This window comes from Anopheles stephensi, chromosome 3, assembly GCF_013141755.1.
Source record: "Anopheles stephensi strain Indian chromosome 3, UCI_ANSTEP_V1.0, whole genome shotgun sequence".
NCBI classification, from domain to species: Eukaryota; Metazoa; Arthropoda; class Insecta; order Diptera; family Culicidae; genus Anopheles; species Anopheles stephensi.
The window spans coordinates 80,319,488-80,344,956 of record NC_050203.1 but is presented as its reverse complement, the minus strand read 5'-3'; the positions used below and the strand labels follow the sequence as shown (position 1 = coordinate 80,344,956).

Here is a 25,469-nt window from a genome sequence, read left to right as displayed (position 1 = left end):
AAATCTATCAAAAACGCATTGATCTGTCACTAGAATAAATCTCCCTGATACCTCAACTTCTCACTCATCCTGCTATCTCCTGCAAGAGCAGCTAATTTATATCTCGCGAACAAGTCACTCAATGTCCAATTAATTTAGGGAATCATCCATCCCACGGGTCCTGTTCATTCTGCACCCATAATAATTGTGGAATAATCATCCCTTCACCACGAATACTACACCCGAAAACCTGATTGCTCGTCCTTCGGCAGCTAGCGTGAGGCGGCTGTGGTTTATCGTTCGAGCCTTAAGTACAGCAAACAACCATTTAACGGGCAACTGGTTCACAACCTGGCCGGCACATATGCACTTCACACCCTCGTTGATCGATTGCGCATCCGCATCGCATCTCATCAGAATTTCTATCTGTTCCCACCAGCGCTGTACACACTCGCACAATGCCAAACCACTTTGTTTTCACCCTATTAAGAATCAAAGAGCGAGAAACTTCATTCAAATTCCACCCTATTTTTTTTTTTGGGCTCCTCAATATCTTCCCACCGACTCTAGGTTCTAGATGGTCCAGTGTGTATGGCTTCATTTTAGGGTGCAGCAGCAGCAGCAGCACCGGCGGCAGGTCAGCCGTAAGTGTACTTTTCCCATCCCACGGCGTCATCATTCCGGAAGCGCGCTCGGAGGACGCGGGATGCTCGCGGGATGCATTTTAACGGTTATTTCGGTGCCTCGTCCTTGACGCACTCGCCCGGTTTAGGATAGAGTTTTGGCGGGTGAACCGACGCACGACTGAGTGTGTGCGTGTTTGCCGACGTGCGCACGTACCGGGTTTGTTTGCCCGGGCATCATGCCCGGCGCACCCTTCTTTCCTGCCTCGAAGTGAGGAATAATAGAAAGCCTGTGGATGATCATCCGTTTTCACCCGGACCCGGGGGGTTGCAAGGACGCCACCACGCACCGCAGCTGGTTATGAATCATCTGGATAAGAGCACCGGCTTTGTGTAAGGTTTTTAGGGAAATTCAATATGTTTTTATTCGTACACACCCAGCAAACGGTTGCACCGTGTGCCGGACCGTTTGCCACCTTTCAGAAACAGTTTCCGTCTAATTTAGGGGTTGATTACCGTGAAGCGAAGGGAGCGAACGGACGCCAAGGCAAGAAGCGCTTCATGGCGTTCCACCCTTCCGAGGCCAAACTATTGACGACGAGCGCGAGTATTTAATTAGGTTCGGCGCAAAGTGGATAGCGTGCCTTGAGCGTCGGTTACACCCGGAACCTGTTTTTGGCAAGGTGGCCTTGATGTGGCGCATTGAGATTTTCGCCATATCAAAAGGATTAGAGGGTTCGGCGAAGATTTAACGGGATTAGTTCCGATTTCGTGTTTCCGTTCCTGTTGCTTTTACACATTATGTATGAGTCGCTTAAGGGACGATAATAATGGAACCGAACGGAAGCAAGTGGCAATTGATGGCTGTGATTTTTGCATGGCAAAATGTAACGGTCACTTTACAGTGCAAATCGTTTGTCTATGGTGGAGATGATACAGTTGTCTATTAAGTTTTAAAATGTAAACGGTCAATTTGATTTGAAGCTATACTAAGCATAAAGCGCCATCTGTTTGTGAGATTGTGAATTTCTTTCAACTGAAATCAATCTCCATTCTTTTTCACTGCCGACTATTACAGTATTACTAAGCTCTTATATAAAGCGCCATCTATACGTGAAAATGTGAACTATCCCTAACTACCAGATCTCCAATATTAATAACTGTAATAACAGTGTTCTCGCTTATCGAATCGTTAGCTTATCTTCGATATCTCGTTAGCTTATCATCTATGAAGAGCCATCTGTATGTGAGATCGCAAACCACTCTCATCTAAATGATCTCCATTCTCAGTCTCCGCCTAGCTATGTCTGTCATCGGACTGGAAATTACTAATCTCCCAAAAGCCTCATCGACGGCTTTGATTACAACGTCCCGTGCATGGGATTAATCACTAGCTTTGTAAATCTGTCACCAGCTTCACCGCAAACGCAAACAATGCAAACATGATTACCACATTACGGCGGAACAAGTATTTGTTTGCACTGGGCATTGCTGTCTCTTTATTGCTACCGTTCAATCAGCTGTTTCACTCGGTAAAGATGGAGAGTTTGTTCCAACAGCTGTTCTAAGTCTCTTTCAGCCTGATGCTGTCGTGTATAAAAGAGCTTGTTGAGAAGCGAGCTCGAAGAGTTTCGTTAATTTAAGCTTAGGAAAATGATCATCGTAGCTGTGCTCCTATCATTTCTCGCACACCTGTTGGTTCAGGTAAGCTGTCTTCTGAATTTCTCGTTTCATTTTAAATAATTTAAACCTCAATTCTCTTAGGCATCGCAACCATGGAAAGCACTTGATGCAGAGCAAGCCCTGTACGTGTACAAACGCTGCTATGAAGATCACCTTCCATCGGGATCGGACAGAAAAACCTACATGACACTTTGGAATGCCTGGAGGTTGGAACCGAACGATGCTATTACCCACTGCTACGCGAAGTGTGTACTGACCGGTTTGCAGATCTACGACCCGCAGGAAAACGCTTTCATGGTTTGTGCTTCGAATGCTTGTAGCTAAAAAAGCATTAACACGATTTTGTTCTCCTCCAGTCCGATAGAATCCCAGTTCAGTATCAAGCGTACAAAACAATCACCCAATCCAAGCAAAAGGAGGTCACCGAGTATCAAAAAGCACTGGCCGCAGCTAACGCTAAATCTGGAAGCTGTGTCGATCTGTACAATGCGTACCTTCCAGTTCACAACCGATTCGTGAATCTGTCCCGCCAACTGTATCACGGTACGGTTGAGGGCGCTGCCAAAATTTATGCCGCAATGCCCGAAATCAAGCAGAAAGGCGAGTCGTTCCATGCGTACTGTGAAAAACGTGCCTGGAAGGGAAATAAGCAGAGCGAATGGAAGAACGGTCGCAGATACAAGCTGACTGGCAGTCCGGAACTGAAGGATGCGATCGATTGCATCTTCCGTGGATTGCGCTACATGGATGACACTGGTTTGAAGGTGAGTGAAGCTAATGTTTGGAAGATTAATAATCATTTTCTAAGAGAGAACTCTACTCCTATTCTAGGTTGATAAGATTGTGCGAGATTTTAATCTGATCAACAAGAGTGAGCTCGAACCCGAGGTCCGCTCGGTGCTGGCTAGCTGCAAAGGAAGTGAAGCATACGATTACTACGCATGTCTAGTGAACAGTCGCCTAAAGCAACACTTTAAAAATGCATTCGATTTCCACGAGCTGCGTTCGGCGGACTACGCCTATCTGCTGCGAGGAAAGGTGTACGAAAATCCGGAAAAGGTTAAGGAAGAAATGAAGAAACTTAACACAACGGTACACTTCTAGCAGGCAAGCCATTGTCCCTTTACAGCCGTTAGTTCCGATACGATCAACAACAAAAAAAAAACATTGTATCTAACGCCATCTGTATTTGAGAATAAAAACTGTCCATCGGATTGTGAATCGTATTCGATCTACTAAAAATCTCTTGACATGTAATCTAACCTATTTTTGCTATGGCATCTATTTGATAGATGGTCTCATGAACACTTTCTCTTTGGTGTTGTTTTTATAGTTTCTCCATGGCAGATTTTTGTAATACGCGACCTACATGGGATATTTTAAACTGCCATGAACTCCATGATTTTTAAATACAATTCCTATATACTTCTCTTAGTCATCCGAATGCAAATCGAAACCATTTTCCTATTCTTGATTCTAGTCTAAAACCACAGATTACGACTTAAAAGCCTTCCTGAAATCGATATCTGATTATGGAATGGCCAATCTACCAGTAGTATATCATTAACCGAAGGCGCCACCTGTTTGTGAGATTTTAAACTACAATCATCCACATCAACTCCACTCACGGATTCTGAGTTGGAATCAGTATTGCTGATTTCTCACTAATTTACCTATGCCTTAACCTGTCACTTGTATATGATGATGATCTCCATTCTCGATCACTGAATAATAACAACTGTCTTCCAACTGGAAATTAAAATTTCTAACCTCGCAAAAGCTTAGTCACAACTCCATTTACATCATCCTGAGCATTGGATTAATCACTAGCTTTGTAAATCTGTCACCAGCTTCCCTGCAACGCAACTCATTATGCATGCAAATCAAGCAAGAATGCATACAAGATTGCCTCATTATGGCAGTGCGAACACTTGTTTCCACCTTCAAGCACACTGTTTACACTGGGCATTGCTGTCTTTTTATTGCTACCGTTAAATCAGCTGTTGGTGTAGACAAACATGTACCATTTATTCAACCGGCTGTTCTAATCGTTTTCTAGTCTGATTCTACCGTATATAAAAGAGCATGTTAAGCAGCGAGCTCGAAGAGATTCATTAAATTGAGTTTAGGAAAATGATCACCGTAGCCGTACTTCTATCATTTCTCGCTCATCTGATGGTTGAAGTAAGTTGTTAGTCAAATCTTCTTGTCTTTCTAAACAACTAAAAGCCCGTTTTTCTAAGGCATCACCATCATGGAAAGCATTAGATCCAGAGCAAACCCTGAACGCGTTCAAACACTGTTTAGACCATCACCTTCCATCGGGATCGGACAGAGAGACGTACAAATCGCTTTGGCTGGCCTGGAAGATGGAACCGAACGATTCCATTACACACTGCTACCTGAGGTGTGCTCTGACCGGTTTGCAGATCTATGACCCGCAGGAAAACGCTTTCAAGGTTTGAGCTTTGAGTAGTTCGGGCTATAAAGCATTGAAACGATTTTATTTTTCTACAGTCTGAGCGGATTCCAGTTCAATATCATGCGTACAAAAATGTCTCCCGAGCGCAACAGAACGAAGTCACCGAGTATCAACAAGCGTTGGCCGCTGCCAATCCAAAAACGGGGAGCTGTGTCGATGTGTACAATGCGTACCTTCCAGTTCACAACCGATTCTTCAAAGTATGCTCCCAACTGTATCACGGTATAATCCGCCCGTTAAAGGTACCCCAGTAGCCATTAGGTCCCAATTTTGGACGAGAATAGCGTTGATTGATTTACAATAAGATACGATCGGCAACACATAACAACAACGTGTCTAATTGCTTCGCGCTAACTGTTAAGAAGAAGTCAAACGTCTGCTCGTTATCTCGATCGAACTACCCTGTGGGACCCATGTTTTTATGTTTGGCTCCCATGAGTCTACCAGTGGCGTCTTCCCACCCAGTGAGTCAGCTAAACTAGACGCTAGCGTCTGCAGCAGTAGTCGTCACGTGCTTCCTAAAGGGTCGAAATTTAACTCGCTTTAATTATCACCAAGACGCGTGCCGGAAAGTACAGCCAGTCAGTTAGACGTCCAAAAGTTGTGTCTTGACCGCACCCAACTTCTACGGGGTTATTGGCCAACCAACCATCAGAGGGGAACCCGATAAGTTATCGGAAAAAGTGTGTTTTTTGTTCACTTCCGATCACTTCCGAAAGGGGTGTGGTCAGTTCTATAAAGTTGTGCACATCAAACGCGGAGTGTGAAGTCATCCTACCCCCGTCTCTCTCTCTCTCACCCTCTCCCAAGCAGAGACCTCACCAAGTGTAGTCACACGACATTTGCTGCACACATTTATCTCCTGGGCTATGCCCCACGGCCGACCCGATCAACGCACACGATCTAATTGCGTGCGCCTCAATGATAAATATGTGCGGTGGTATAAATTAGCTATCTGCCGCCCGATTTCCAATGTGTCAATTGATTAGCGGATAGTGATAGTGACCGCTTGTCCGTGGTCAAACCACAAGCCGCTATCTCTGCTGGCCTTTGGTCGCGTTCGGTGCTCCATTGGTGCTGCAGGGTGTCCGCGTGCAGCCGCACGGTGGAGCTATTTAATTAGTAAACAAATATATGACTAACGCGGCTACACGCGACTTGGCAGTACCCCCGGTAGGTTCGAGATTATGTCCCGTGGCAAGTTTGATTTATGATCGCGTTCATGACTACGCCGTAGCGCCAGGGACCAGCACCGGTTGGGAATAGTGGGTACGCGTTGCAGTTTGAAGTTGGCTGGAATTTTGTTTTGGAATTTCATATTCTAGGAAGGAACATTGAGGTTGTCTTTATTCCGATTCGAAGTTCCTTCAATATCTGGAGCTGGGTCTCACAGAATTCATTTGTAATTTATGAACTTATTGCTATTTTGCTCTTCAAGTTATTGATGTCAAAACTGTCTCCAATGTTCTCCACACTAATGCCTACTTTCAGGCGCTATGCACCCAACGAGATAGCGCAACAGATAACGTCATGAACAATAGTCATGATAGTCGAATTCCAACTCTTCCCAAAACAAACCCGATTACTGACCACTTTACTGAAGCTATCCTCTGATTTCCCACGACACTGCTCCGGTCGAGAAATTCCAAACACACCAAAATCTTCCCGCTACACGCTCAAAACACGCCTGACACTAATCCTCAGAAGCAGTGTTGCAGTTCGCTGCTCCAACAAACGTTGATCCCCCGATCAGTCGCATTTTGCATAATTGATCATCATAATCGTCATCCGGATCGGTTTCAAAGCGAAACCACTCGACCACGATTTGTCCACCTAGCTCAGCCGAATGCCGAAAAAAAAAAACACTTGAAAGTAGATCACTCCCGCAGAAGGAAGGCCCGCCGTCCAATAGACGTAACCGATACCTATAGGAGGTCGCATGCGTACCGATATTCCCTTTCGCCGCCCGAAACTGGCACCGTTCACACCAAGATTAATCGATGCGCAACCAGATCAGATGAGCCAGTGAGGGGTAGGAGGACTGCTCAGTGCCGAGCCGGCTGGTCCTGGGAAAGTTTTGTTCGAAGCTGCGAGGTTGAAATACTTTTTCTGGTCTCTCGATTCGGCAGGAATTTGATTGGAATATTTCTCGCGATGACAGGTCACGATCTTAATTATATCGATCCTGGTGAATGCTTCTCTTGGACATTGGACACAACTTGGACATTCGATTCTGGATGGAAGAGATCGTGAAACTTCTTACAATCCTCAAAGAAACTACACTCCCATGAGCAGGGAGGTTCTCATTCCGTTAGGTCGGACAATTCTGGCAAAAGCATACATTTAATCTATTTGTTAAGACACATTGGCAAAAGAACCTGTCACTCTAGAAATCTTTAAATTGGATTAGCAAAGTGTTGTCCATGTGTTGCACGCGAATGCTCCACAACACCGTGTCCTCCAAATTCCGCACGCAAAACAGGTTTGCTGTCTGCAAATATTTCCTTCCCCAATTCGATGACTCATGCGACTCGACTCCCACCTACGGCAGCAAGCGTTCTCCAGCTTCGAACGTGAAGTTGATGGAACAAGTGGAATCGGTGCGTTCTGGAAACGGGATCAGTGTCAACGATCGATGGGATCAGTGTCCCTGAGGTTCGGTCGATGAGAACTTTAAAACGGCATTCGAGTTCTCTAATTGATCAATTAGCCGTGAGAAAGATGGGACACCCGCAAGGTGTTGGCCGAGTTCCAGAATTCCTGAGCTTAGATCAATGCTTCTTCAGGTTGATCGTTTGACCGCAGTATGGACGATCGATCCATCACAATTCTGCTCTGCTGCCCTGAGGGCCACTAGTGCGCCGACCGGTAAACCGGTTCCGGATAAAAGCACGTTCCCTCCCGAGCAAGGGACCCGGCCCGAGGTCTAGCACTATCAGCGTCGTACTTCAGGTCGGGAACTTCGGGGAAGGCGTGATAAATGGATTACGGGACCGCACCTTCCAGACACCTGGGAGATGCCGGTGCTACCAACCAAATCCCCATAAGGGCCCCCAGCCTGCACTGTCTGGATCCAGTTTCGCAGCATTCAGACTACTACTGCTGCTGCTGCTGCTGCTGCTACGGGTGAACTACCCTTCGATGCTGTGCCATCCACAGAAGCGACCGGCTGCAACATGCACACGACCGGCACACCGTTGAGTGTGCCGCCATCCGCTACCCTAAACGCTAATTAATTAAAAGCATTTTGATGTCAAGTGATCTTGCGCTTTTAGGGTGATCATATTGCATCGCAGGCGACACTCTCACCTCTGTCGGGTCCACCGCAACCACCCAACACCAACTGAGATTCTACATTACACGTCCGGTTTGCACTCCTGCGTTTATCGTGCACACTCTCCTCGGTGCGCTTATCTCCGGAACCTGCCTGTTTCGGGGTGACCATTTCAAAGCGTTGTCATCGTCGACGAGCGCGCGCGCGAGCACACACCCGCGAACTGCTCCAGCGCTGCATTAAATAACGACCCACCTTTCCTTTGACGCTCCTTTCCACCTCTTGTTCGGCCGGTGTGAATCCGCGGATGAGTGCAGAAAATGTGTAAACAAAATTATCAAAACTGAACTGATTAATGGAGCTCGCGGAGGGCATCCCGCAGAAAGGTGACCCCTTGCCGGGAAGGTACGGTTTCAATTTATTAGCTTACTTACCGTCGTACACGTCGTACACACGGATAGTTTGCGATGGGCAGGCGGAGAGAGAGAGAGAAAGATGCCAACGCGCGAATCCAGATTTGGATCACGAAGGAGATTCAGATAAATTCAACTTCACGGCCGCACCAGAACAAGCGGTAATCAGGCGAGCAAGTGCATAAGTTTACTGGTTCTCTTCTGCTTTTTGTTCTGTTTCTTTTGCCATGTTTTGGGTGTCTTCAGGAAGATGTACAGAAGCGATTCATATCACACTGTAAGTACTTTAATTGTGATTTAAGCGGTATCGTAAAAGAGCGATGCTGAGAGTTTGCACAATTTTCTCTTAAGAGGTAGTTTTTTGGTAAAAATAAGAGATAAGTAACAGAAAAAAACGTCGTTTAACTGAGTTTGATGAAGTTATGGTAAAATATTGAATGAACTCACTAAGTAGAATAAATATAAAGTTTTAATCATTAAAAATAAAATATAAAATAAAAGCAAATAAAAGAATAAACAACAACAAAATAAGTATTTTCAATATGACAATTAATTTGTAAAACAAAAGAAAAATTTGTATAAAAAAGTTTAAACAATTAACTAAGCCTCGAAAACTTTAAAAACATTAATGAAATAAATATTCATAGGTAAAAAGTAAAGGAAAATGAAAGCAAACTTAACAAACCAACACAAATTAAATGGAACAGAAATTAAATATAAGAGTATATAAAAATAACACAAACAAAATTATAATAAAAAGATAATATGAAAAAATGTTTAATATGCTAAGTTTGAACATGTAATTATAACCAACAACAGAGATGAAAAAAACGTGAACAAAAGAACATGAAAAAAGTAATTTAATTTGCATGGATATAAAAAAGAGAAAAACAAATAAAACAGACAGAGAAAAAGAAAATAATTTTAAAAAACAAGCAATAAATAGTGTAGAGTCATAAAAGTATAAAAGGAACTACCCACATAAGTAGAGTACAAATGATATATTAACAAAGTAATGTTAACCTAAGAAACATTTTGATAAGCTAGGTAAATATGTGAGAAATATTCCATTTTGTCATCAAATTTTCAATCAACAATCGAACATGAAAACGACACAAATACCATTTAATCCATGCAAGCTGGGCAGTTGTCGACGGCCTGATCGTACCCAGGGCAGGAAATGTAAACTTGGCCCTTTAAACAGTGTTCCGAATTTAAGCACTCGCTAGAATATTTAGACGCAATGCTGTCTGGCACAGCGATCGTATTTGCGCTGAGTTTACTGTCGTTGTACTTTTGTCCTTAAACAAACAACGAACTGACCCAACCCCAACTCTTATCAGCGGGTGTTATTTTGTGTGATTTTTTATGTTTTGGATGTACTAAAAAGGCTTGAATATGGGTTTTTGAAGGCGTAAGCTCATCTATACATCCTACGGTATTAAATCCTTCATTCTCTGAAAGGGCTATTTTAATTAATTTTCATAAATTCTCAATTTTTCTAAAAATTCTTCTCAAACCACTAACAAATCCCTCGGAAAAATTGCTTTCTCAGGCCCATCAAACCCTATCAGGCAAGGTGTGTCAAACGGTGCGATGCACACCCAAGGACGGTATGCAAATAGCAAGCAAATAATCCTGTTGCGCTCCATCCAGCCGGCCATGTCGTTGCATTTATTTTGCAAAACATAATATTTACCCTGCTCCACCGAGCCTGGTTGTAGCTTCTAAGCGTGGACCTCAAGGTTTTTTTTTTGACTCGCCGCCTAACCAAACACCAGGAGGTCAATTGCGTTTTTTTTTCTTTTGCAGCGAGCCGATGCATTCCCATTTCTAAAAAAGTCTTTACCGCAAGTACTGCACTCGCTACCCGACGGTTGCAGTGGTTTTATTTAATGTTATAACACCCCTTTTTACTCAAACGCAAACATCAGATCTAACGACCTGGTTCGTCCCCGTCTGCCAGGAGGCCACGAAATGAATGGTCCCGGTTGTGTCGGTCGCACCGAAACGCTTAGATAAAATCCGATTCAACATATCGGACGGTGCGTTTGTCGGGTTGCAGGGCAACGTATTACGAAATCGGCCCCCGTTGGCCAAAGCCCCCATGCTGGCTGGCTAGGTTGGCCGGCCGATGCACCTTCTTAGGTGTTCTGGTCATCTTTGGTTGGATTAATTCGTGTAAGTCACTGCACCGCGCGCGGACGAAACTAGCAACCAGCCTAACCAACAACCACTTGGTCGAAATCCCAGCCCACCGAAAGGGTGGGTCAGTCATGCTGTGATGTTTGTTCGAACGCATTCGCTCCCACAGCCGGTGGCCGGCGTTGATGAAGGGATGTGTGATCTGTCACGTAATGGTCGTAGCTAAACACTTGCAGGAAGCATATTGCTGGTGGAAGCGGTTGGCTCTTTAAACTCTATTTAATTTCCCACGAGAGAGGGTGAGTTCTATTATTTTTTTTATGTCAAGGATTCACAAAACAAAAGGGTGACAGTAGAATGGGAATCATTTTTTCCCTTTGACACAACTAATCAGGGGAAGAAAGATAGAGTCAATGAGCCATGAAAAATTATTGGTTGGTATATTTTTGCTTATTGCTTCATAAAAAGATAATTTTTACGATAATAAATAAAGTCGGATTATCATTAGAATAGAAAATAATTTATAGAAAATGTCTAAGTCTTTCAGAAGAAGAGATCTGCGATGTGCTGAAATTGGTTGAAGTCTAAATGTAGGCAATCAGTAAAACATAATAGGAGCAGTAGAAGCAATTTTAGTATAGACAGTAATCTACACTTAGAAGGAAGTGAAAATTAGTACGAAGCTCTATCTAACTAAATAGTAAATAAGTGGAGCAGCATATTTTCCCAATTTGATAATCAAGTTATCCAGCAAAGTATATTCATCGAAAATTGCATATGTTGGTATGCTTCTTAGATCCCATGTTCGATCTGGATATCTGGACTCTCTTAAACTGAACTCTGACGCTCGAAAATGCTTTATTCAATCTCAATAATTTACTGATAGAACTGGACGAATTTTTAACCGTCAGAAAACGATGGATTCAGCATTGGAAGGACTCAAATATTTATGTCCAACTCTTCTTCTTCGTCTTCCTGGCTCAATGACCTCTTAGGTCATGCCTGCCATTTTTGGTTGATTAGACTTATTGACACCACGTAGTTGAATAGTCAGGCCTCACTACGAGGGAACGAGCCGGATGGGGTTTGAACCCCAGCCCCGCCGTGTGAAGACCGACGCCACTGTCGCATCTTCTTGATTTATGTCCAGTTCAGCTTGAGCATCATATCAAGGCGTTAATTTGATAAGACTCCAACAATTCATTTTTTTCTTTTTATAAATTTTTTTACCTTCTTTTTTCTCTAAACTTTACTTTTGCCTTTGTTATGGATGAGTTTCGAGATGAAATTTTATATACTTAATTATCTTTCCCAACGTAAATAAAAAATCCTTCATGAAAGCTCTCTCTCTGTTTTATTAAGACGTAACTATTAATTAGAACTGCTACACATCCCTCTTCACAAGCTTGTGATAATTCAATTTGCCAAAGATCGAAACCCTTCTCAACCTTGATCACTCACTCAGCTCCCCGGAAAGATCTATTTATCCCCATCAAAACAATAAGACGGCCCCAAATTCATCCCTTTTTTCCTTTTAAAGAAGAAACTTATCGAAACCCATCCACCGAACAAATCCACCGCGAGCGAAAGCGCTTCCGCCGTCAATCATGCGTCATCGAAGAAAGTGAATCCGCAAGCGGCAGGTTTGACAGGCAAACTAAAGCAGCAAACAAATACCCAACAAAACCCATTCATAACAACACCAGTCATGTTGACATCGAAACAAAAACATGCGCGAGGGGTTTTCGGCGATCGGGGTGAAAAAAAAAACATTGTCCAGGGCAGTGTAATCGGTTCGGCACGACCACACGATCGAGCCACTTTCTTCCCGAATCGAAACATCAAAGCTTCTTAAACTCCAACCTCCAAGGCGGGGAGGCGTTGTGTTTTTTAATTATCATCACACACCACGGGGCTCAGATGTCTGTGCGAATTTCCCACGGGTATCATGTGGAAGGAGTGCGAGAAAAGAAAGAAACCGCCTCTGTACGATCCTTTTTTGCGTTTTATGGTGCCCCAAGTGAGGTTGTTTGGTTGAGAATTCAGGGGAAAACTGTTTTGTTTAGCCGGTGTGGACAGTGGTGGCATCGATGACGCCTTGGTCAGATCGTGAGAGTGTCCATATGGAGAGGCTCGTGGAGGGATATCTTCGAGCGTGACCCGGTCTCAGGGTGGACACGATTTGGCCGATGGAGGAAAAGCGCACGACCGTGTATGGGAGGCTGTGATAAAATTAAATTTTCACACCAAAGTACATTAAAAGTATAGCCACACATTGGAACCTCACTAGCACTTGAAAACTTTGCTTATGATGCTGTCAAATAAAATTACATTTATTCCATCTCGATTTTGGCCTTCTTTCAGAGACATTTTAGCATATCTTGTCATCAATTTCCCTAATCAACCGATCGACTTCGGGACCGTATGAGGAGCCCTCCGGCAGCTTACCAGCCTTGATCAGTTCCCGCAGATCGAACGCCATCTTAAACGTTTCCGCCGAATTGGTGTTCAGCAAACACTTGTAGTACACGAACGCCCGCTGGTTTGCCCCAGCACGTTTCGATTGCCCGACGCACGTCTCCAGATTCTCGCCATGTTTCCTGCTCTTCTTGATCTTATCCAAAAGATTGATTAGCTTGTGGTACTGTAATGGAAACGCTCATGAGATATGCTTCTTACAAGAACGAGTAACAGATACTGACATCACCACTACCATCGTTGTTTACAAATCCAACCGCCTTCATGCAACAATCGATGTGATTGTACATGTCCTGTGATTCGAAGAGTTTGTACTGACGAACCTCGCACAGTTTGCTCTTCAGTGACGCTGCCATCTTATCCTCACATTCTTTTACCGTACCACCCTGATGAGAAGATATTTTTATAGTTAAGTTTTTTAAGTCTAGAATTTGAGGAATAATTACCTGTACTGCTGCTACAAAGCAGAGCGTGAATAAGGAGATGAAGATCGCTTCCTTTAGCATGTCGCTTCACTTTGATACTGGAGCTTGCTTGCTTGATCTATCACAGATCAAGTGTGCTTATATACTAGAGATTATTGTGCACTTATGAGTTATTAGCCATCTATAAAAATATTGACATCTGACATCATGTTTGGACAAGACATAGCTATCTACTGACATCACAAAATGAGATCCATCAAGTGTTGTGCCTCATACCAGTAAGTAAGGCAACAGCCAAGTATATTTTCAAGACATTATCTACTCCAGAACTTCGTAGAGCTCAGTAGACTGCAACAAAATATGATATCTCTTTTGTATTGAACTACTGACATATCCAAATTCAATTATATTTTTGCCATAAGTAATAATTATATTTAATCATATAAAATCAGGCAAATCCAACGATGTTTCAATATACAATCGTCAGGGTATAAAACATGCTTAGAATATGGTTATTTCTCATGCTATGGATCACACTTTTATTACGATTATGTTTGTGGGCTTAACTTCAATTCAGGAGCAATCAGTGAAAGACTCTGCTCTTTCCATACGCTGAGTATGCACCGGGAGCGATTGGAAACGTAAAGACTTGTGACATTCGTGTCGAGAACCTCCTGTGTAATGGTCATCTGATTGCGCAGCTGGAATAAGTTGATGTTTGGCTGTTTCGTTCTCATCATCACTGCCTGTATTCAGAGTAAACTTTTCATACAGACCAACTCTTCTTTTGAATGTTTGGAGATTAATTGTTTGGTAATATTTAAAAAAATATATTGCAACTGACAGCTCTCATTAAAAAATTACAACTCAATCTACCACAGTGTGTTTATCGCCCTCCCTTGCGTTGTGTGGTAGAGCATGCAGTTTATCACAACCCACTCTTTAGCAAACCGTACTAAATGCAATCATCTATGCGTCCTCAGTATATAATTCAGTTCTGTCTGGTGTAGTTGCATTGATGCAGTGATGCAGTTCTCGTCACATTTAGCGCATCTGGTTCTATCCTCAGTACCGCTAGTTACGCTATTCTGTTCTACAGTGATAAGAGCGAGTTCTGAGCCATTATCGCCGGATGACACACTGTTTGCTCACTTGCGATGCTTCGAACTGTTTGCCAGCAAACAATCTGATGATCGAGATCGTGATGCCTACAACTGGTTGGGTTCGAACGAGAGCTATCTTCAGAGGACAGAACGAACGTCAAGCTTTGTGCACTGCGTACTGTGTCGCATGCGGCTGTTTGATGAATCAAACGATCGCTTCAATGTGAGATGAGACCAGGTTATTGAAGTGTGATCTGAATAGTAAGCAATCTTCTTATTTTTACAGGTGGACTTAATCAGAACACAATACAACGAGTACAAACCATGGCTGAACCTAAGCGAAGAAGCTGTCGGAAGCTTTATAAACGATATAGAAGCACTGGGCCAACTAAACAACTCATCGGAAGATGTCTTATACGATGCCTTTGAACCACTATTTCGCAATCACTCTACGACGTTCTTTCAACTCTTCCTGCGAGATACAGCTCTACTACAAAATATGCATCGCGATAAGGTATTGGAATCGCTTTGATAGAGCTCAAGACACTCATCGCTTAATCATCCACTCTTTTAAAGGCACTTTCAGTTCGCAAACCAAACCAAACGGTGGTACAGTTTTGTGAGCTACGTATGAGTGCGGAACTGTGGCACGATATCTGTCACATACGAGCGTACGAGATAAGCAACCATACAGACGCGATGGAGCGGCACATCGCCTGTATATTCCGTGGCTTTCAATATCTGGATCGGAATAGCTCTATTGATGTGAGCAATAATTATAGTTCAACAAGGCAAATAGTGATTGAATTTTTATATTTTTAGGAGGAAGAAATTGGACGAGATTATGAGCTTATAGGACGCCTAGATGAGGATACAAGAGATTACATCCAGCAGTGTGCTATAAATGCTTCACGAGAACTGGAGATCCCCAAACGAAGTCTTGCGATGTACAGTTGTCTACTGGATGGAACCTACAGCGATGAGTTTAAAGAGGCCTTCGATTATCGTGAAATTCGTTCCGGAAATCTAACATTCATCCTGAAGAATCTCCCATACGAGAGAGATCAGGTGAAGCAGCAAATATTGGCATTAGATAAGGAGCATTGCAATGATCATGAGCAACTGGCTGGTAGATTTACGATTGATTAATCACTACGAAACTTCGGTACGATTTCCACAAACATTCTCCCAACGATACTGATGTCAATGTGAAACCTTGGGTGCGCAACCAGTCACATCACTCCTCCAAGAAGAAATGTGGGCGTATAGAAGCGATATTGCACCGTCATTAAACGAGCGACACAGGTTGAAGTTTTTACTATCGTCCAGTCGTTCCCCATGTCCACCAGTAAATACTCTCGAGCATGGTTCTCTTGGCCGAGGGCTTAAATAAACCATAAAACTCAACTTTCAATTAAAAACAGTGAATAGATACGGGTACGGTACGGTTTCCCGGTGCTCGGTCTTGCAGTATCTTACCAGCCGGGTCGGTAATTAAGTGCGAAGAATTGATTTTATGACAAACGATTAAACTCGGCTCCGTTCCGGGGGGAGGCCGGGAACAATGCCCCTACGAGCTGGACTTCGTTTCGCATATCGTACAAGGAACTCCATTTCTGGATTGGCGGTGCACCTGAGCACCATTGTTGCGTGGTGCGTGGATTGAGATAGAGTTGGGAGTCTCGTGGAGCCCGGTGGAGTCATTTATATTTCTATGAAATTTAAATTGGCGCCTCCTGGCGCTGGTTACTTTACGCGAATGTTTAATGGACGAAACTGCAGCACCGGGCACAAGATAAGCGCGAACGCCGTTCGAAACTCCCGATCCAACTATTTTTCAATTAAAATAAAGCGGCCCGTTTGCGTGGGTTTTTGCGACGCGTTGGACAGGAGCAAAGGCGCGCGCATCATAATATGCGCACCGTGCGCGGCAACACCTACGAAAATAGATTACTTCTGTATTTATTGGCCACTAGCGAGAGTCTACCGGTGAGGGCTTGTTGAGACGAATTAATCCGCTGGTGGAATGGACGTGCACGCACCACTTGCACCGGAACCGGGTCGGCTCTAAGAAGATTGTCGTTAAAGGTGCTTTCCGATAGCTGCTCCGGGATCTGGTGCGCGGAGTGACATTTAATAGAGACTATAAAATGGCAAGTTGCGGATGCCTGAAGGCAATGGGAGTAGCACTCGTAAGATCATTATGTCCTAAGCTGACACCTGTTACAGTATGGCGATTTCTCCCTTTGGATATAGGAAATCAGTTGCGAAGTTGGTGCCTTGAAGAGCTTCAAGGTGAAGACGCTATATAAAATTCCCCACACGAGATCTTCACAAGCGCACAATGATAAGAACACAATTTATTAGCACCTTAACTGCTTGTTCAGTTCCCTCATCAACTGCTGCACTTTGGACCGCTCAAATCGATCACTCTCGGGCCACTTCGCCGCCAGTCTTAGCTCCTGAAGATCAACCGCATCCTTGAAGTTTTGTGACGATTCTGTCTGGAGCATGCAGCTGAAGAAGACTGCCGAACGTTCTGCTCCGGTGAGTTTCTTCGCTTTCGACAGGCAAGCGTCCACACTGTCGGTGTAAACTCCATCATGGGTTTCCACTGCATCTAGCGCACTAAGCACGGTGCTTCTCTGTGAAAATTAGACGATCGTTCGTTATGTTCTTTAAAAAAAAGAGTTTTGTCTTTTAGAGAAAGCACCTGAACTGATCCACTTTCATCGACAAATCCTAATGCAGCCAGAGCACACTGTACGTATCGATCTGCATCGACTCCTCTCGTTTGGCGATACTGTCGCACATCACAGACTGTGTTTCTAGCTGATTCGGGAACTAGCCGCACACAATCGGTCACTGCTTGTGCTGCTACACTAGTACAAGCCAATACTATCAATAGAACAGTTTGACCACCTCGGCTGCTGAACCACCTCATGATGAAGGTGATGACTAGCTCGGTAGAGCGATCAACTTAGACTGGACAAGATCAACACAACAAAGTCCTACAGCGGTAGGATCGGAATAAAGAGACAAAGATGCTTCGATGATAACACGGGCTGTTGTCCATATTGAACAGTGGCAAACAAAGTAGATCGTAAACAGAACGAATCATTGATATGCTATTGGACCTCTCTAGAACTTGAGAAAAACTGTGCTTATGATGCTGTCAAGTTAGATTACATTTATTCCATCAAAACTCTCGATTGTGCCCTTTCAGTTACAACTTACATATGTTGTCATCAATTTTCTTCATCTGCTTGTCGACCTCCGAGCTGTATCTGGTGCCTGGTGGAAGCTTGTTAGCCTTGATCAGTTCCCTTAAATCAAACGCCTTCTTGAACGCATCAGCCGAGGTTGATTTCAGCAAACACTTGTAGTAAGCGTACGCCCGCTGGTTTGCCTGAGCGTCCATAGATTCACCGACGCACATTTCCAGATTTATATCATGTTTACGATGCTTCTCGATGTCATTCAGCAGCTCATACAGCTTGTGATACTGTAATGGAAATTAGAGTTATTAGACACTCCTCTCCTTACCTTGAATTGAATAGTTACTTACATCTCCAGTTCCATCTTTCTCCACAAAATCAACCGCCTTCATGCAACAATCGATGTGACTGTACATGTCCGGTGTTTCGAAGAGTTTGTACTGACGCACTTGGCACAATTTTTTCTTCAACGACGCAGCCATCTTATTCTCACATTCTTTTATTGTACCACCCTGATAAGTGGATATCTTTTTAGTTTAAGAATCAGTAAAGGAATTCTTGAAAATGTACCTGGACTACTGCTACTAAGCAGAGCGTGGATAAGGAGATGAAGATCGCTTCCCTTAGCATGGTGCTGCACTTTAATGTTGGAGTTTGCTGTACGATCTATCACAGATCAAGAGTGCTTATATACTAGAGATTATAGTTGTCTTATGAGAGACTGATGGCAGAATCATAGACCATCTATATAAATACTGGAACACATCTGACATCATGTTTGCACAAGACATATCTATCTACTGACATCACTAAATGAGATCTATCAACTGGTGTGGCTTACAGCAGTAGGTTATTGTCAGGTATTTTATCTTGAAGTTATTGGCATAGAATTGTTGCCTAAGTAGGAGCATTATTGACCATAAAAGATTATCTACCATCTGGAGAGATCTTTAAAATTGACAATAATCTGATGGAAAAAATCTCTGAAGCTTGGGGTTCTTTCACAATCTTGGGTTCAGAGTTCAGAGCATCTGCTTAAATGGTAATAAAATATCCTAGATAAGATGAGCCTAGATATACTAGACTCCCAACTTCTATCAACAGCGTCCGATAGAATTTGTTGAAGAAATCACAGTTTGAGGACCTCTTAGCCAAGGTAGAGGATCAACTGACAGCTTCTTCTTCCTTGGTACTACAACCTCGAGAGGTCTCAGCCTGCCATTTCTGACTTTCTGTGACTTAATTTTACCCGTTGTAAAGTAGTCAGCCTTACTTCAGAGAAGCAACTGACAGCTAATGCCACTTAAAAGACGAACTCTTCAAACTTTTATTTTTACTACGTTCATTCCTAAGCATTCCTCCAACTCCGTATGACTACAAATTTGGCCAAGAATTTGCTTAGTTTTGTACCAAATTTTTCTCAAATTAAGATGCAGCTAAATTCTCTGTCAAAAGGCAATCCTTAATTTTTTGTAATTCAGTTTTTCAAGAAGATGCATGTATGTATTTGTCTCTTTATTCAAATGTTTCGTACAGATCCGATGTGAAGTATCTTCTCCCGAGCCTAGCCGCACAAACCGTCATCAATTTCCTTGATCAATCTCGCAACAACGCTCACGTCAAACGGATCACTCAGCCTCATCTTACCGGCCCTCAGTAGCTCGTTGTAGTCGACCGCATTCTTAAACCCGGTCGATGAACTCGTACCCAGGAAGCACGTGTAGAAGGTGTTTGCCTTCTTGCCACTGCCGACGTTCGACGCTTCCATCACACACTTTTTCATGTTGGCCGCGTGAGGAACGCTACTATCGACACGCTGTAGTAACGAAAGCAACTCACTTTCCTGGCGAAGGTAGAGTGGGTTGGTTAGTGTTGCCCTATTGAGCAATCGTTGAGCATTTACTCACATTAACTTCTCCATTTCCGTTGACGAATCCAACCACCTCCAGAATGCACTGCATGTGCTTATCCATATCATCGCTAGCGACCGGTGTGTATTGGCGCAGTTCGCAGACTCGATCCTTCAACGAATCGGGAATGTTTTTCTCACACTCCTCCACGGTTGACTCCTTGCGTGCCTTTTTAATGGAGGGATACAAAACTCTGTTTAATGTGGAAAATGTTGTTGCCGTCTAAGCGATAAATACCTGCCCCAACGAGACCAGACACCACAGCAATCCAACCGTCAGTAAGAGTTTGTTCATCGTGATGCTTCCTCGCCGTGATCTATGAGCTAGTGAGCTAGTGGGAGAGATCTTTTATACTAGCTCACAACAACCAACCAGCTGATCAAATTGTTAAGGACAGCCGGTGTCTGGTGCTAAGTAAACATGTTATGCACGAATGCTAAACAATTACGAGAATAAAGCCTTGAAAGCTTTTGCAAGATATTATGCAGAAATATAGTCATCATTCACATTAACCATGCAAACCATCTCCTCGGAACTAGCTTCATCCAGTACCGTGAATCATGGTTTAATCAGCATGCTAATACAACAAACAGTTTAACATAAGAATAAATCAAGGGTTTTCTTCGCTCGTTATTTATTTGTACAATATTTGTGTTCGATTTTTACCCCGTAGGAATTCCCCACAGAATAGGGGTTTTATGTTCAGTTCTGGCAGCTGCACTAATGTTAGCCGCCGTTTTCTTGGAAATCATAATCTAATGCGATCGTCTAGGAATAAGCGCAGTGTAGATATTGCTGCGCTAATATTGATTTTGACCCGAAAATCTCCAATGCGGCCACTTTATTAGGCTGCATGTCTGGTATTCCCTGTCCCGGGGATACTTTATCTCGCGATAATACAGCACTTATGAAGTTAATGTACAAGCGAGAATCTGACTTATCGGCGATATGGGTCAACAGTATTGTGATATTAACTTGAAGAAAATGTAGTTGTAGTAAATGGAACATATTTTACACTGCTCAATGCACTTTTTTATTTTATTTGGTACACTGACCGTCAGCCGCTGTTAACCCACCATAATTGAATGCCTTCCTGAAGGTCTCCGACGAGCTCGTTCCCAAGATGCACATGTAGAAAGTGTTCGCTTTGCTTGTGCTATCGACACGATCAGCTTCGGCATTACATTGCTTAAGATTGCTTAAATGATCTGGGCTAGATTCGATCGTTTTCAGTACAGCGAGCAAATCCTGGAACTATTGAAGTTGTCAGAAAATAGACATTAGCATTGGTTGCGATTCTTAACTCAAATTAAGGATTCAGATACGCACCACAACATCACCTGTGTCCTCCACAAAGCCAACCACTTCCAGAACACACTGCATGTGGTTATCCATGTCCGTGCCTTGTACCGTCTTATACTGACGAAGCTCACAGATGCGGCTCTTCAACGATGGAGCAATGTTCTTTTCGCATTCTTCAACGGTTGTCTCTTCTCTGGCCTAGAAAGAAAGGCGTTTGAAGAGTGTTACAGAAAGAAGGTTTCAGAAGACTCACCTGCCCTAAGGAGAGCACACACCAGACGAGGACAATAGTAAGCAACATCTTTCCCAGCATGTTTCAAGTTCAGGATTTCGTTTGATAATGTTGATGGTGGTACTTAATGGGTTGTTTTATTCTAAGAGGCTGGCAGCTCTAGGGAGCTTTCCAGATGGTTTGCTTAGTAATAACAAAAGCTGCAATGTTTGATCTTTATCTAAGCAAACAACAATATTTGCACAGATAAATTGAATTCAACCTCGAACAATAAACATCCCAGTCGTTGTTTACTTGTTAGTCTTAGTCCGGTAATGATTTATCTGAAAGTACTTTCTTGGAAGAGACTTGAGCACGATCTAATATCAATCAACCAGGCCTACTGGTACAAGAATTTCAAGGTAAACATTTAAGTCTAGGTCTCATGGAGCGAATTATTATCTAGCATGATCTCTACTCATCGACCAATACCCATTAGCTCCGCAAAAGAGACTTCAGTTATAGTCGTCTTAGACAAGGCTTACGAACCTTTTCCTAATCTTATGGAGGCTACGGGAAAAAGATATACACGAGGATATCGATGATTCTTGCACGATCTAAAGAAGACCTGTTGAAGTGCTGTTTTACTGGAGATAATGACTTCTTCAACATCACCAAAGCCTCTCGACCATACTCAATATGGTTATTTAAATAAAAACCTCCAACAAAACGTATCAGCTGTACTAAATCATAGCTTTATTTCTTGCCATTCGCCAATCAACTCGAAACTTCGATTCATTCACTTGCAAATCATACCATCGATCTGCGCCATCAGCGTGTCCACCTGAGGGCTGTACTTGGCTGTGGCCGAAAGTTTGCCTGCATTCACCAACTCCTTCAGATCGAACGCTTTCTTGAACGAATCGGCAGAAGTTGACTTTAGCATACACTTGTAGAACGCGTACGCTCGTTTGCGTTTCGGTAGATTGTTCCTGTTTCCTCCGCACGTTTCCAGATTGAATCCATGCTTACGATCCTTGTCGATCGCGTTCAGTGGTTCGATCAGTGCGTGATACTATGGAAGAGCGCATATTATTGGCAGAGGAGTAATGGTGAATGCTTCTTACGACCCACAACTTACATTTCCACTTCCATCAGGATGGACGAATCCTAGCGCTCGCATCACGCAGTCGATGTGCTTCTCCATATCTGCCCCTTCCAGCAGCTGGTACTGCCGAATCTGGCACAGCTTGTGCTTCAACGAGTCGGGGATACGCTTTTCGCACTGCTCAACCTTTTTGGCTGCCTGCAGGTGACAGAAAGTGACTTAGCGCGTTAGAGTGCGTCAAATTTGATCAAGGTTTCAATTACCTGTACAATGACGAGCAGTCCGCATGTTACAAGCGCAACAGAAAACACCTTCCGGAACATCTTTATATTGAACCGTTGTTGGGGTTCTTGAACGATCGTGTCTAACCTCTACTTCTACTACTAGTATGAAATAGGATTATGACGTCTATTTATACTCCTTAGAGTTGTTGTCCATAGACATCTGATGATGTTTGATATTTACCCATATCCATACCGATTGTTTAAACAGCTGAGCTCGCATATCTCATCCAGCAACTCCGCCATCTCAACTGGATCAATACTGAGCGTCCAGTTCTAACCATGGCTTTCCTTGCGCTGTGTCATACCGTCTCCAATATTCTCATTCTTCTCCGTGCACTCGTGATACTTTACCACGGTCTCCAACGTAACGGTGAAGCTTCAAATCGGATTAACCAAAGTCCAGCTTAACTAACCTCGCGATTACACCTCTCTCTTCTCAACGCAGAACGTAATCCGACTCCACCCAGCCCAAACGCACCCCATTAGCGAACGAGCGTGTCGATGAGCTGCAAATGACGATGCGACATAACGGTGGTCGCAATGCAATAAAATCACTCCCCGAGGGCTCCCCGTTCGACGACGCAATGCGTGAAAAGCAAACCAAATCATCCCCGCAGGCACACTCACATAAAACAGAATCCCCCACCCGCTTTCGAACCGTGTCCATGTCGTAAGCCTAATAGGGATTGCGTTACCTTCTCCTTGGCCTGCCGAAATGCCAGAGGTGGCGCTACGAGGCTGTCTGGGATGGAAAGCTCACCCTGCAGCAGGTGGAAATATAGTTTGAAAAAATAGCGGAGAAAACTGATCTTCTTGTCAAGTGTGACGAAACTGCGACCCAGACGCGATTTCCTATGGTGCCATTTTGTTTTGACTTCAGACCGACGCTTATTTATTTCAAACCCCGCGAGCAAGACCCAGTGTATCGTAAATTTGCTTTATAGCATCAATTAACTTGAAATAAAATATTATTTAATTTCTCCGCCCAAACAACTCCCAACACTCCAGAGCCGTGCGCCTCCACTTACCATTCGACCTGTGCGATAAATTAGCGATCTTTATCGCCTGCCGAACCGATGGGAGGTGTATCGAAACATCTCGCACAGGCATGATTAGGAGGACCGTGTGTTAACCTAGCCAAGGAGCCTTAGTATTATGACCGATTTAGACTTGTTCTCTGTTGCTTTTCGGGTGATGCGCCCACGCGACCAACACGAATCGAACAGCGTCCGTGAAAGTGATCGTGATGGTGATACTGGTGTCTTCCACCTGCTGATGGCCCCCGATGCGTTATTGATGTGTGCGGTCCGGTGTGCCTTTTGGGGCGAAAGAATTCTCCGGTGATTATTGAACGTCGGATGCACAAGTCTCGGTGTATACAGGTGACAATATGCAAATGAGCGCCATATACGCGCGCCATCCACCGTTGCCGACACTTGTCATCCGATGAAGTCACACTTGTCATTCTGGCCGCGGATTTGCTGGACGGATGCTGGTTGGGAGCGATGTTGGTCAAGATTTATCATGACATTCGCCGGCGGGTTCAAGCCATCCCCAAAATAGGTACACTAATAACACACGCTCGCTTACCTGGTGCCAGCGGTGTACCGACGCTTATTTATGTCATCATTAAGCACCGACCGATTTGGCGATGCTGCATCCTGAGCGATCGTTTCCCATTTTTGCATATTTATTCGGCTTGTTCGGCAGTGACGGTGGACTTGTTGCAGAAGACACTTGTTTTTTTTTTTTGTGTTGTTGTAATAAATGAGTTTATTAAGGTTGTGTTTGCATTGTGAAAGAGAAGAGGACACGGTACCATGTGGAGATCTCCCCATCCTCAACAGAAAACTGCCAAACTGGTAAAGACTTGAAGTAAATTGGTGGTAAAGCATATTAATAACTGAAAGCTTTCGAAAGAAGACTAAAATAAGATCCTTGTGCGTGTCACGGCTTCCGTTCGATTCTTCGTGCACTAAAGACGTTGGACTTCAAATTTCAAAAGCACACAGAACTGTCGACCCAATTACATACATTCGATACGATCGATTTCATTTCGGATCGCTCAATCACTCAAGTTACATCACCGGGGGGTTCATCATCAATACGGGGTACAACCCTCTTCGTGTCCGAGTGTCCTCTTCACGCGACCTGCGTAGGAGCTTCAAGAGCCTCGCGCCACAAAGAAGCGAACGGTGCGTGGCCGCCACATTATGCTACCGTGTGATTTGCACTTGAGTTTGAATTTGGATTCCGAACCACTGTACTCCTCCTAGTATTGCTCGTTCACACCATGCCTGGGATATGTTGCTGGTCATTCTTCAGACCAGAGGCGTCACGAGACAATCACGACCTTCACCAGAAGGTGTGGTTCCGATCACTACGCACCCAAATAAACGGACTAATAGCGATACGAAATATAACAACTCGTAAAGACATCCGAACGATGATCATGATGGCGGTGGCTCTGTCCAGATGGTACCTGGAACGCACGGGACCACCGGCGTTGAAGAAGTGATTTGGCGAAAAAAAGTCAACCCGCCATTCACGATGTGAAGCGATCGGTTTTACGATCGTTTGCTGATCGTTTAGTTTGCTCAGTCAATGTCTGTTGTTCTCCGAGTTTATTTTTTATTAACAATACGGTTATAGACTTGTTCGCACGCCACTGCCACACTCAACCTACGGTACCTTGGGACGATTCAGCTCCATTTCAGGACTGCGCCAGGTGGATATCACCAGAATTCGTATAATGCCATTTCGTAGGGGACGAGTACCGCTGAGGTAAGTGAACCATACACTCAACAACAACTTTTAAGCTTGTTACGAGA

At 43.8% G+C, this 25,469-nt stretch overlaps 9 protein-coding genes and 1 long non-coding RNA gene across 11 annotated transcripts; 4 read left to right on the top strand and 6 right to left on the bottom strand.

Annotated features, from left to right (window-relative positions):
- Window positions 1-2,168: 2,168 nt before the first annotated feature.
- On the top strand, window positions 2,169-3,525 carry LOC118509193 (37 kDa salivary gland allergen Aed a 2-like). Its single transcript, XM_036049461.1, has 4 exons — window positions 2,169-2,306; window positions 2,367-2,582; window positions 2,642-3,049; window positions 3,117-3,525. Exons 1-4 carry the CDS (start codon window positions 2,256-2,258, stop codon window positions 3,387-3,389), a joined length of 948 nt encoding a protein of 315 aa, XP_035905354.1. The 5' UTR covers window positions 2,169-2,255; the 3' UTR covers window positions 3,390-3,525.
- An 801-nt stretch (window positions 3,526-4,326) lies between these two features.
- On the top strand, window positions 4,327-5,092 carry LOC118509197. The gene is made up of 3 exons (XM_036049467.1): window positions 4,327-4,469; window positions 4,529-4,744; window positions 4,803-5,092. Exons 1-3 carry the CDS (start codon window positions 4,419-4,421, stop codon window positions 5,019-5,021), a joined length of 486 nt encoding a protein of 161 aa, XP_035905360.1. The 5' UTR covers window positions 4,327-4,418; the 3' UTR covers window positions 5,022-5,092.
- Window positions 5,093-12,900: 7,808 nt separating this feature from the next.
- On the bottom strand, window positions 12,901-13,670 carry LOC118509194 (37 kDa salivary gland allergen Aed a 2-like). Of its 2 annotated transcripts, XM_036049463.1 has the most exons (3): window positions 13,524-13,670; window positions 13,302-13,463; window positions 12,901-13,243 (listed from the first exon to the last, which is right to left on the bottom strand). In XM_036049463.1, exons 1-3 carry the CDS (start codon window positions 13,581-13,583, stop codon window positions 12,971-12,973), a joined length of 495 nt encoding a protein of 164 aa, XP_035905356.1. In that variant the 5' UTR covers window positions 13,584-13,670; the 3' UTR covers window positions 12,901-12,970. The 2 variants fall into 2 exon arrangements, with proteins under 2 accessions (XP_035905356.1, XP_035905355.1); XM_036049462.1 differs by having other exon boundaries at window positions 13,302-13,598.
- Window positions 13,671-14,455: 785 nt separating this feature from the next.
- On the top strand, window positions 14,456-16,029 carry LOC118509192 (37 kDa salivary gland allergen Aed a 2-like). The gene is made up of 4 exons (XM_036049460.1): window positions 14,456-14,828; window positions 14,892-15,119; window positions 15,182-15,370; window positions 15,428-16,029. Exons 1-4 carry the CDS (start codon window positions 14,529-14,531, stop codon window positions 15,752-15,754), a joined length of 1,044 nt encoding a protein of 347 aa, XP_035905353.1. The 5' UTR covers window positions 14,456-14,528; the 3' UTR covers window positions 15,755-16,029.
- A 906-nt stretch (window positions 16,030-16,935) lies between these two features.
- On the bottom strand, window positions 16,936-17,598 carry LOC118509195. Its single transcript, XM_036049464.1, has 2 exons — window positions 17,319-17,598; window positions 16,936-17,250 (listed from the first exon to the last, which is right to left on the bottom strand). The coding sequence occupies exons 1-2, from the start codon at window positions 17,547-17,549 to the stop codon at window positions 16,969-16,971; spliced, it is 513 nt and encodes a 170-aa protein (XP_035905357.1). The 5' UTR covers window positions 17,550-17,598; the 3' UTR covers window positions 16,936-16,968.
- Window positions 17,599-17,769: 171 nt separating this feature from the next.
- On the bottom strand, window positions 17,770-18,503 carry LOC118509196 (37 kDa salivary gland allergen Aed a 2-like). The gene is made up of 3 exons (XM_036049465.1): window positions 18,394-18,503; window positions 18,174-18,335; window positions 17,770-18,110 (listed from the first exon to the last, which is right to left on the bottom strand). The coding sequence occupies exons 1-3, from the start codon at window positions 18,451-18,453 to the stop codon at window positions 17,832-17,834; spliced, it is 501 nt and encodes a 166-aa protein (XP_035905358.1). The 5' UTR covers window positions 18,454-18,503; the 3' UTR covers window positions 17,770-17,831.
- Window positions 18,504-19,299: 796 nt separating this feature from the next.
- LOC118509191 (37 kDa salivary gland allergen Aed a 2-like) lies at window positions 19,300-20,092 on the bottom strand. The gene is made up of 3 exons (XM_036049459.1): window positions 19,971-20,092; window positions 19,731-19,901; window positions 19,300-19,666 (listed from the first exon to the last, which is right to left on the bottom strand). The coding sequence occupies exons 1-3, from the start codon at window positions 20,025-20,027 to the stop codon at window positions 19,388-19,390; spliced, it is 507 nt and encodes a 168-aa protein (XP_035905352.1). The 5' UTR covers window positions 20,028-20,092; the 3' UTR covers window positions 19,300-19,387.
- A 650-nt stretch (window positions 20,093-20,742) lies between these two features.
- On the bottom strand, window positions 20,743-21,428 carry LOC118509190. Its single transcript, XM_036049457.1, has 3 exons — window positions 21,289-21,428; window positions 21,063-21,233; window positions 20,743-20,987 (listed from the first exon to the last, which is right to left on the bottom strand). The coding sequence occupies exons 1-3, from the start codon at window positions 21,346-21,348 to the stop codon at window positions 20,772-20,774; spliced, it is 447 nt and encodes a 148-aa protein (XP_035905350.1). The 5' UTR covers window positions 21,349-21,428; the 3' UTR covers window positions 20,743-20,771.
- Window positions 21,429-21,980: 552 nt separating this feature from the next.
- LOC118509188 (37 kDa salivary gland allergen Aed a 2-like) lies at window positions 21,981-22,771 on the bottom strand. Its single transcript, XM_036049456.1, has 3 exons — window positions 22,618-22,771; window positions 22,388-22,552; window positions 21,981-22,321 (listed from the first exon to the last, which is right to left on the bottom strand). The coding sequence occupies exons 1-3, from the start codon at window positions 22,675-22,677 to the stop codon at window positions 22,046-22,048; spliced, it is 501 nt and encodes a 166-aa protein (XP_035905349.1). The 5' UTR covers window positions 22,678-22,771; the 3' UTR covers window positions 21,981-22,045.
- A 117-nt stretch (window positions 22,772-22,888) lies between these two features.
- Window positions 22,889-23,465, top strand: LOC118509189. Its single transcript, XR_004905848.1, has 2 exons — window positions 22,889-23,008; window positions 23,084-23,465. It is a non-coding gene; the product is annotated as an uncharacterized LOC118509189 (long non-coding RNA).
- Window positions 23,466-25,469: the final 2,004 nt, after the last annotated feature.

Coding starts and splice junctions, on each gene's coding strand:
- LOC118509193 (XM_036049461.1), top strand. CDS start 2,256: ATGATCATCGTAGCTGTGCTCCTATCATTTCTCGCACACCTGTTGGTT. Junction 2,307..2,366: donor TCGCACACCTGTTGGTTCAG/GTAAGCTGTCTT, acceptor CAATTCTCTTAG/GCATCGCAACCATGGAAAGC. Junction 2,583..2,641: donor CGCAGGAAAACGCTTTCATG/GTTTGTGCTTCG, acceptor GTTCTCCTCCAG/TCCGATAGAATCCCAGTTCA.
- LOC118509197 (XM_036049467.1), top strand. CDS start 4,419: ATGATCACCGTAGCCGTACTTCTATCATTTCTCGCTCATCTGATGGTT. Junction 4,470..4,528: donor TCGCTCATCTGATGGTTGAA/GTAAGTTGTTAG, acceptor CGTTTTTCTAAG/GCATCACCATCATGGAAAGC. Junction 4,745..4,802: donor CGCAGGAAAACGCTTTCAAG/GTTTGAGCTTTG, acceptor ATTTTTCTACAG/TCTGAGCGGATTCCAGTTCA.
- LOC118509194 (XM_036049462.1), bottom strand. CDS start 13,583: ATGCTAAAGGAAGCGATCTTCATCTCCTTATTCACGCTCTGCTTTGTA. Junction 13,244..13,301: donor ACAACGATGGTAGTGGTGAT/GTCAGTATCTGT, acceptor TTTCCATTACAG/TACCACAAGCTAATCAATCT.
- LOC118509192 (XM_036049460.1), top strand. CDS start 14,529: ATGCAGTTCTCGTCACATTTAGCGCATCTGGTTCTATCCTCAGTACCG. Junction 14,829..14,891: donor AATCAAACGATCGCTTCAAT/GTGAGATGAGAC, acceptor TTATTTTTACAG/GTGGACTTAATCAGAACACA. Junction 15,120..15,181: donor AAAATATGCATCGCGATAAG/GTATTGGAATCG, acceptor ACTCTTTTAAAG/GCACTTTCAGTTCGCAAACC.
- LOC118509195 (XM_036049464.1), bottom strand. CDS start 17,549: ATGAGGTGGTTCAGCAGCCGAGGTGGTCAAACTGTTCTATTGATAGTA. Junction 17,251..17,318: donor ATGAAAGTGGATCAGTTCAG/GTGCTTTCTCTA, acceptor TAATTTTCACAG/AGAAGCACCGTGCTTAGTGC.
- LOC118509196 (XM_036049465.1), bottom strand. CDS start 18,453: ATGCTAAGGGAAGCGATCTTCATCTCCTTATCCACGCTCTGCTTAGTA. Junction 18,336..18,393: donor GCTTAGTAGCAGTAGTCCAG/GTACATTTTCAA, acceptor TCCACTTATCAG/GGTGGTACAATAAAAGAATG. Junction 18,111..18,173: donor AGAAAGATGGAACTGGAGAT/GTAAGTAACTAT, acceptor TTTCCATTACAG/TATCACAAGCTGTATGAGCT.
- LOC118509191 (XM_036049459.1), bottom strand. CDS start 20,027: ATGAACAAACTCTTACTGACGGTTGGATTGCTGTGGTGTCTGGTCTCG. Junction 19,902..19,970: donor GTCTGGTCTCGTTGGGGCAG/GTATTTATCGCT, acceptor TCCATTAAAAAG/GCACGCAAGGAGTCAACCGT. Junction 19,667..19,730: donor ACGGAAATGGAGAAGTTAAT/GTGAGTAAATGC, acceptor TACCTTCGCCAG/GAAAGTGAGTTGCTTTCGTT.
- LOC118509190 (XM_036049457.1), bottom strand. CDS start 21,348: ATGCTGGGAAAGATGTTGCTTACTATTGTCCTCGTCTGGTGTGTGCTC. Junction 21,234..21,288: donor GTGTGCTCTCCTTAGGGCAG/GTGAGTCTTCTG, acceptor CTTTCTTTCTAG/GCCAGAGAAGAGACAACCGT. Junction 20,988..21,062: donor AGGACACAGGTGATGTTGTG/GTGCGTATCTGA, acceptor CAACTTCAATAG/TTCCAGGATTTGCTCGCTGT.
- LOC118509188 (XM_036049456.1), bottom strand. CDS start 22,677: ATGTTCCGGAAGGTGTTTTCTGTTGCGCTTGTAACATGCGGACTGCTC. Junction 22,553..22,617: donor GACTGCTCGTCATTGTACAG/GTAATTGAAACC, acceptor TGTCACCTGCAG/GCAGCCAAAAAGGTTGAGCA. Junction 22,322..22,387: donor ATCCTGATGGAAGTGGAAAT/GTAAGTTGTGGG, acceptor GCTCTTCCATAG/TATCACGCACTGATCGAACC.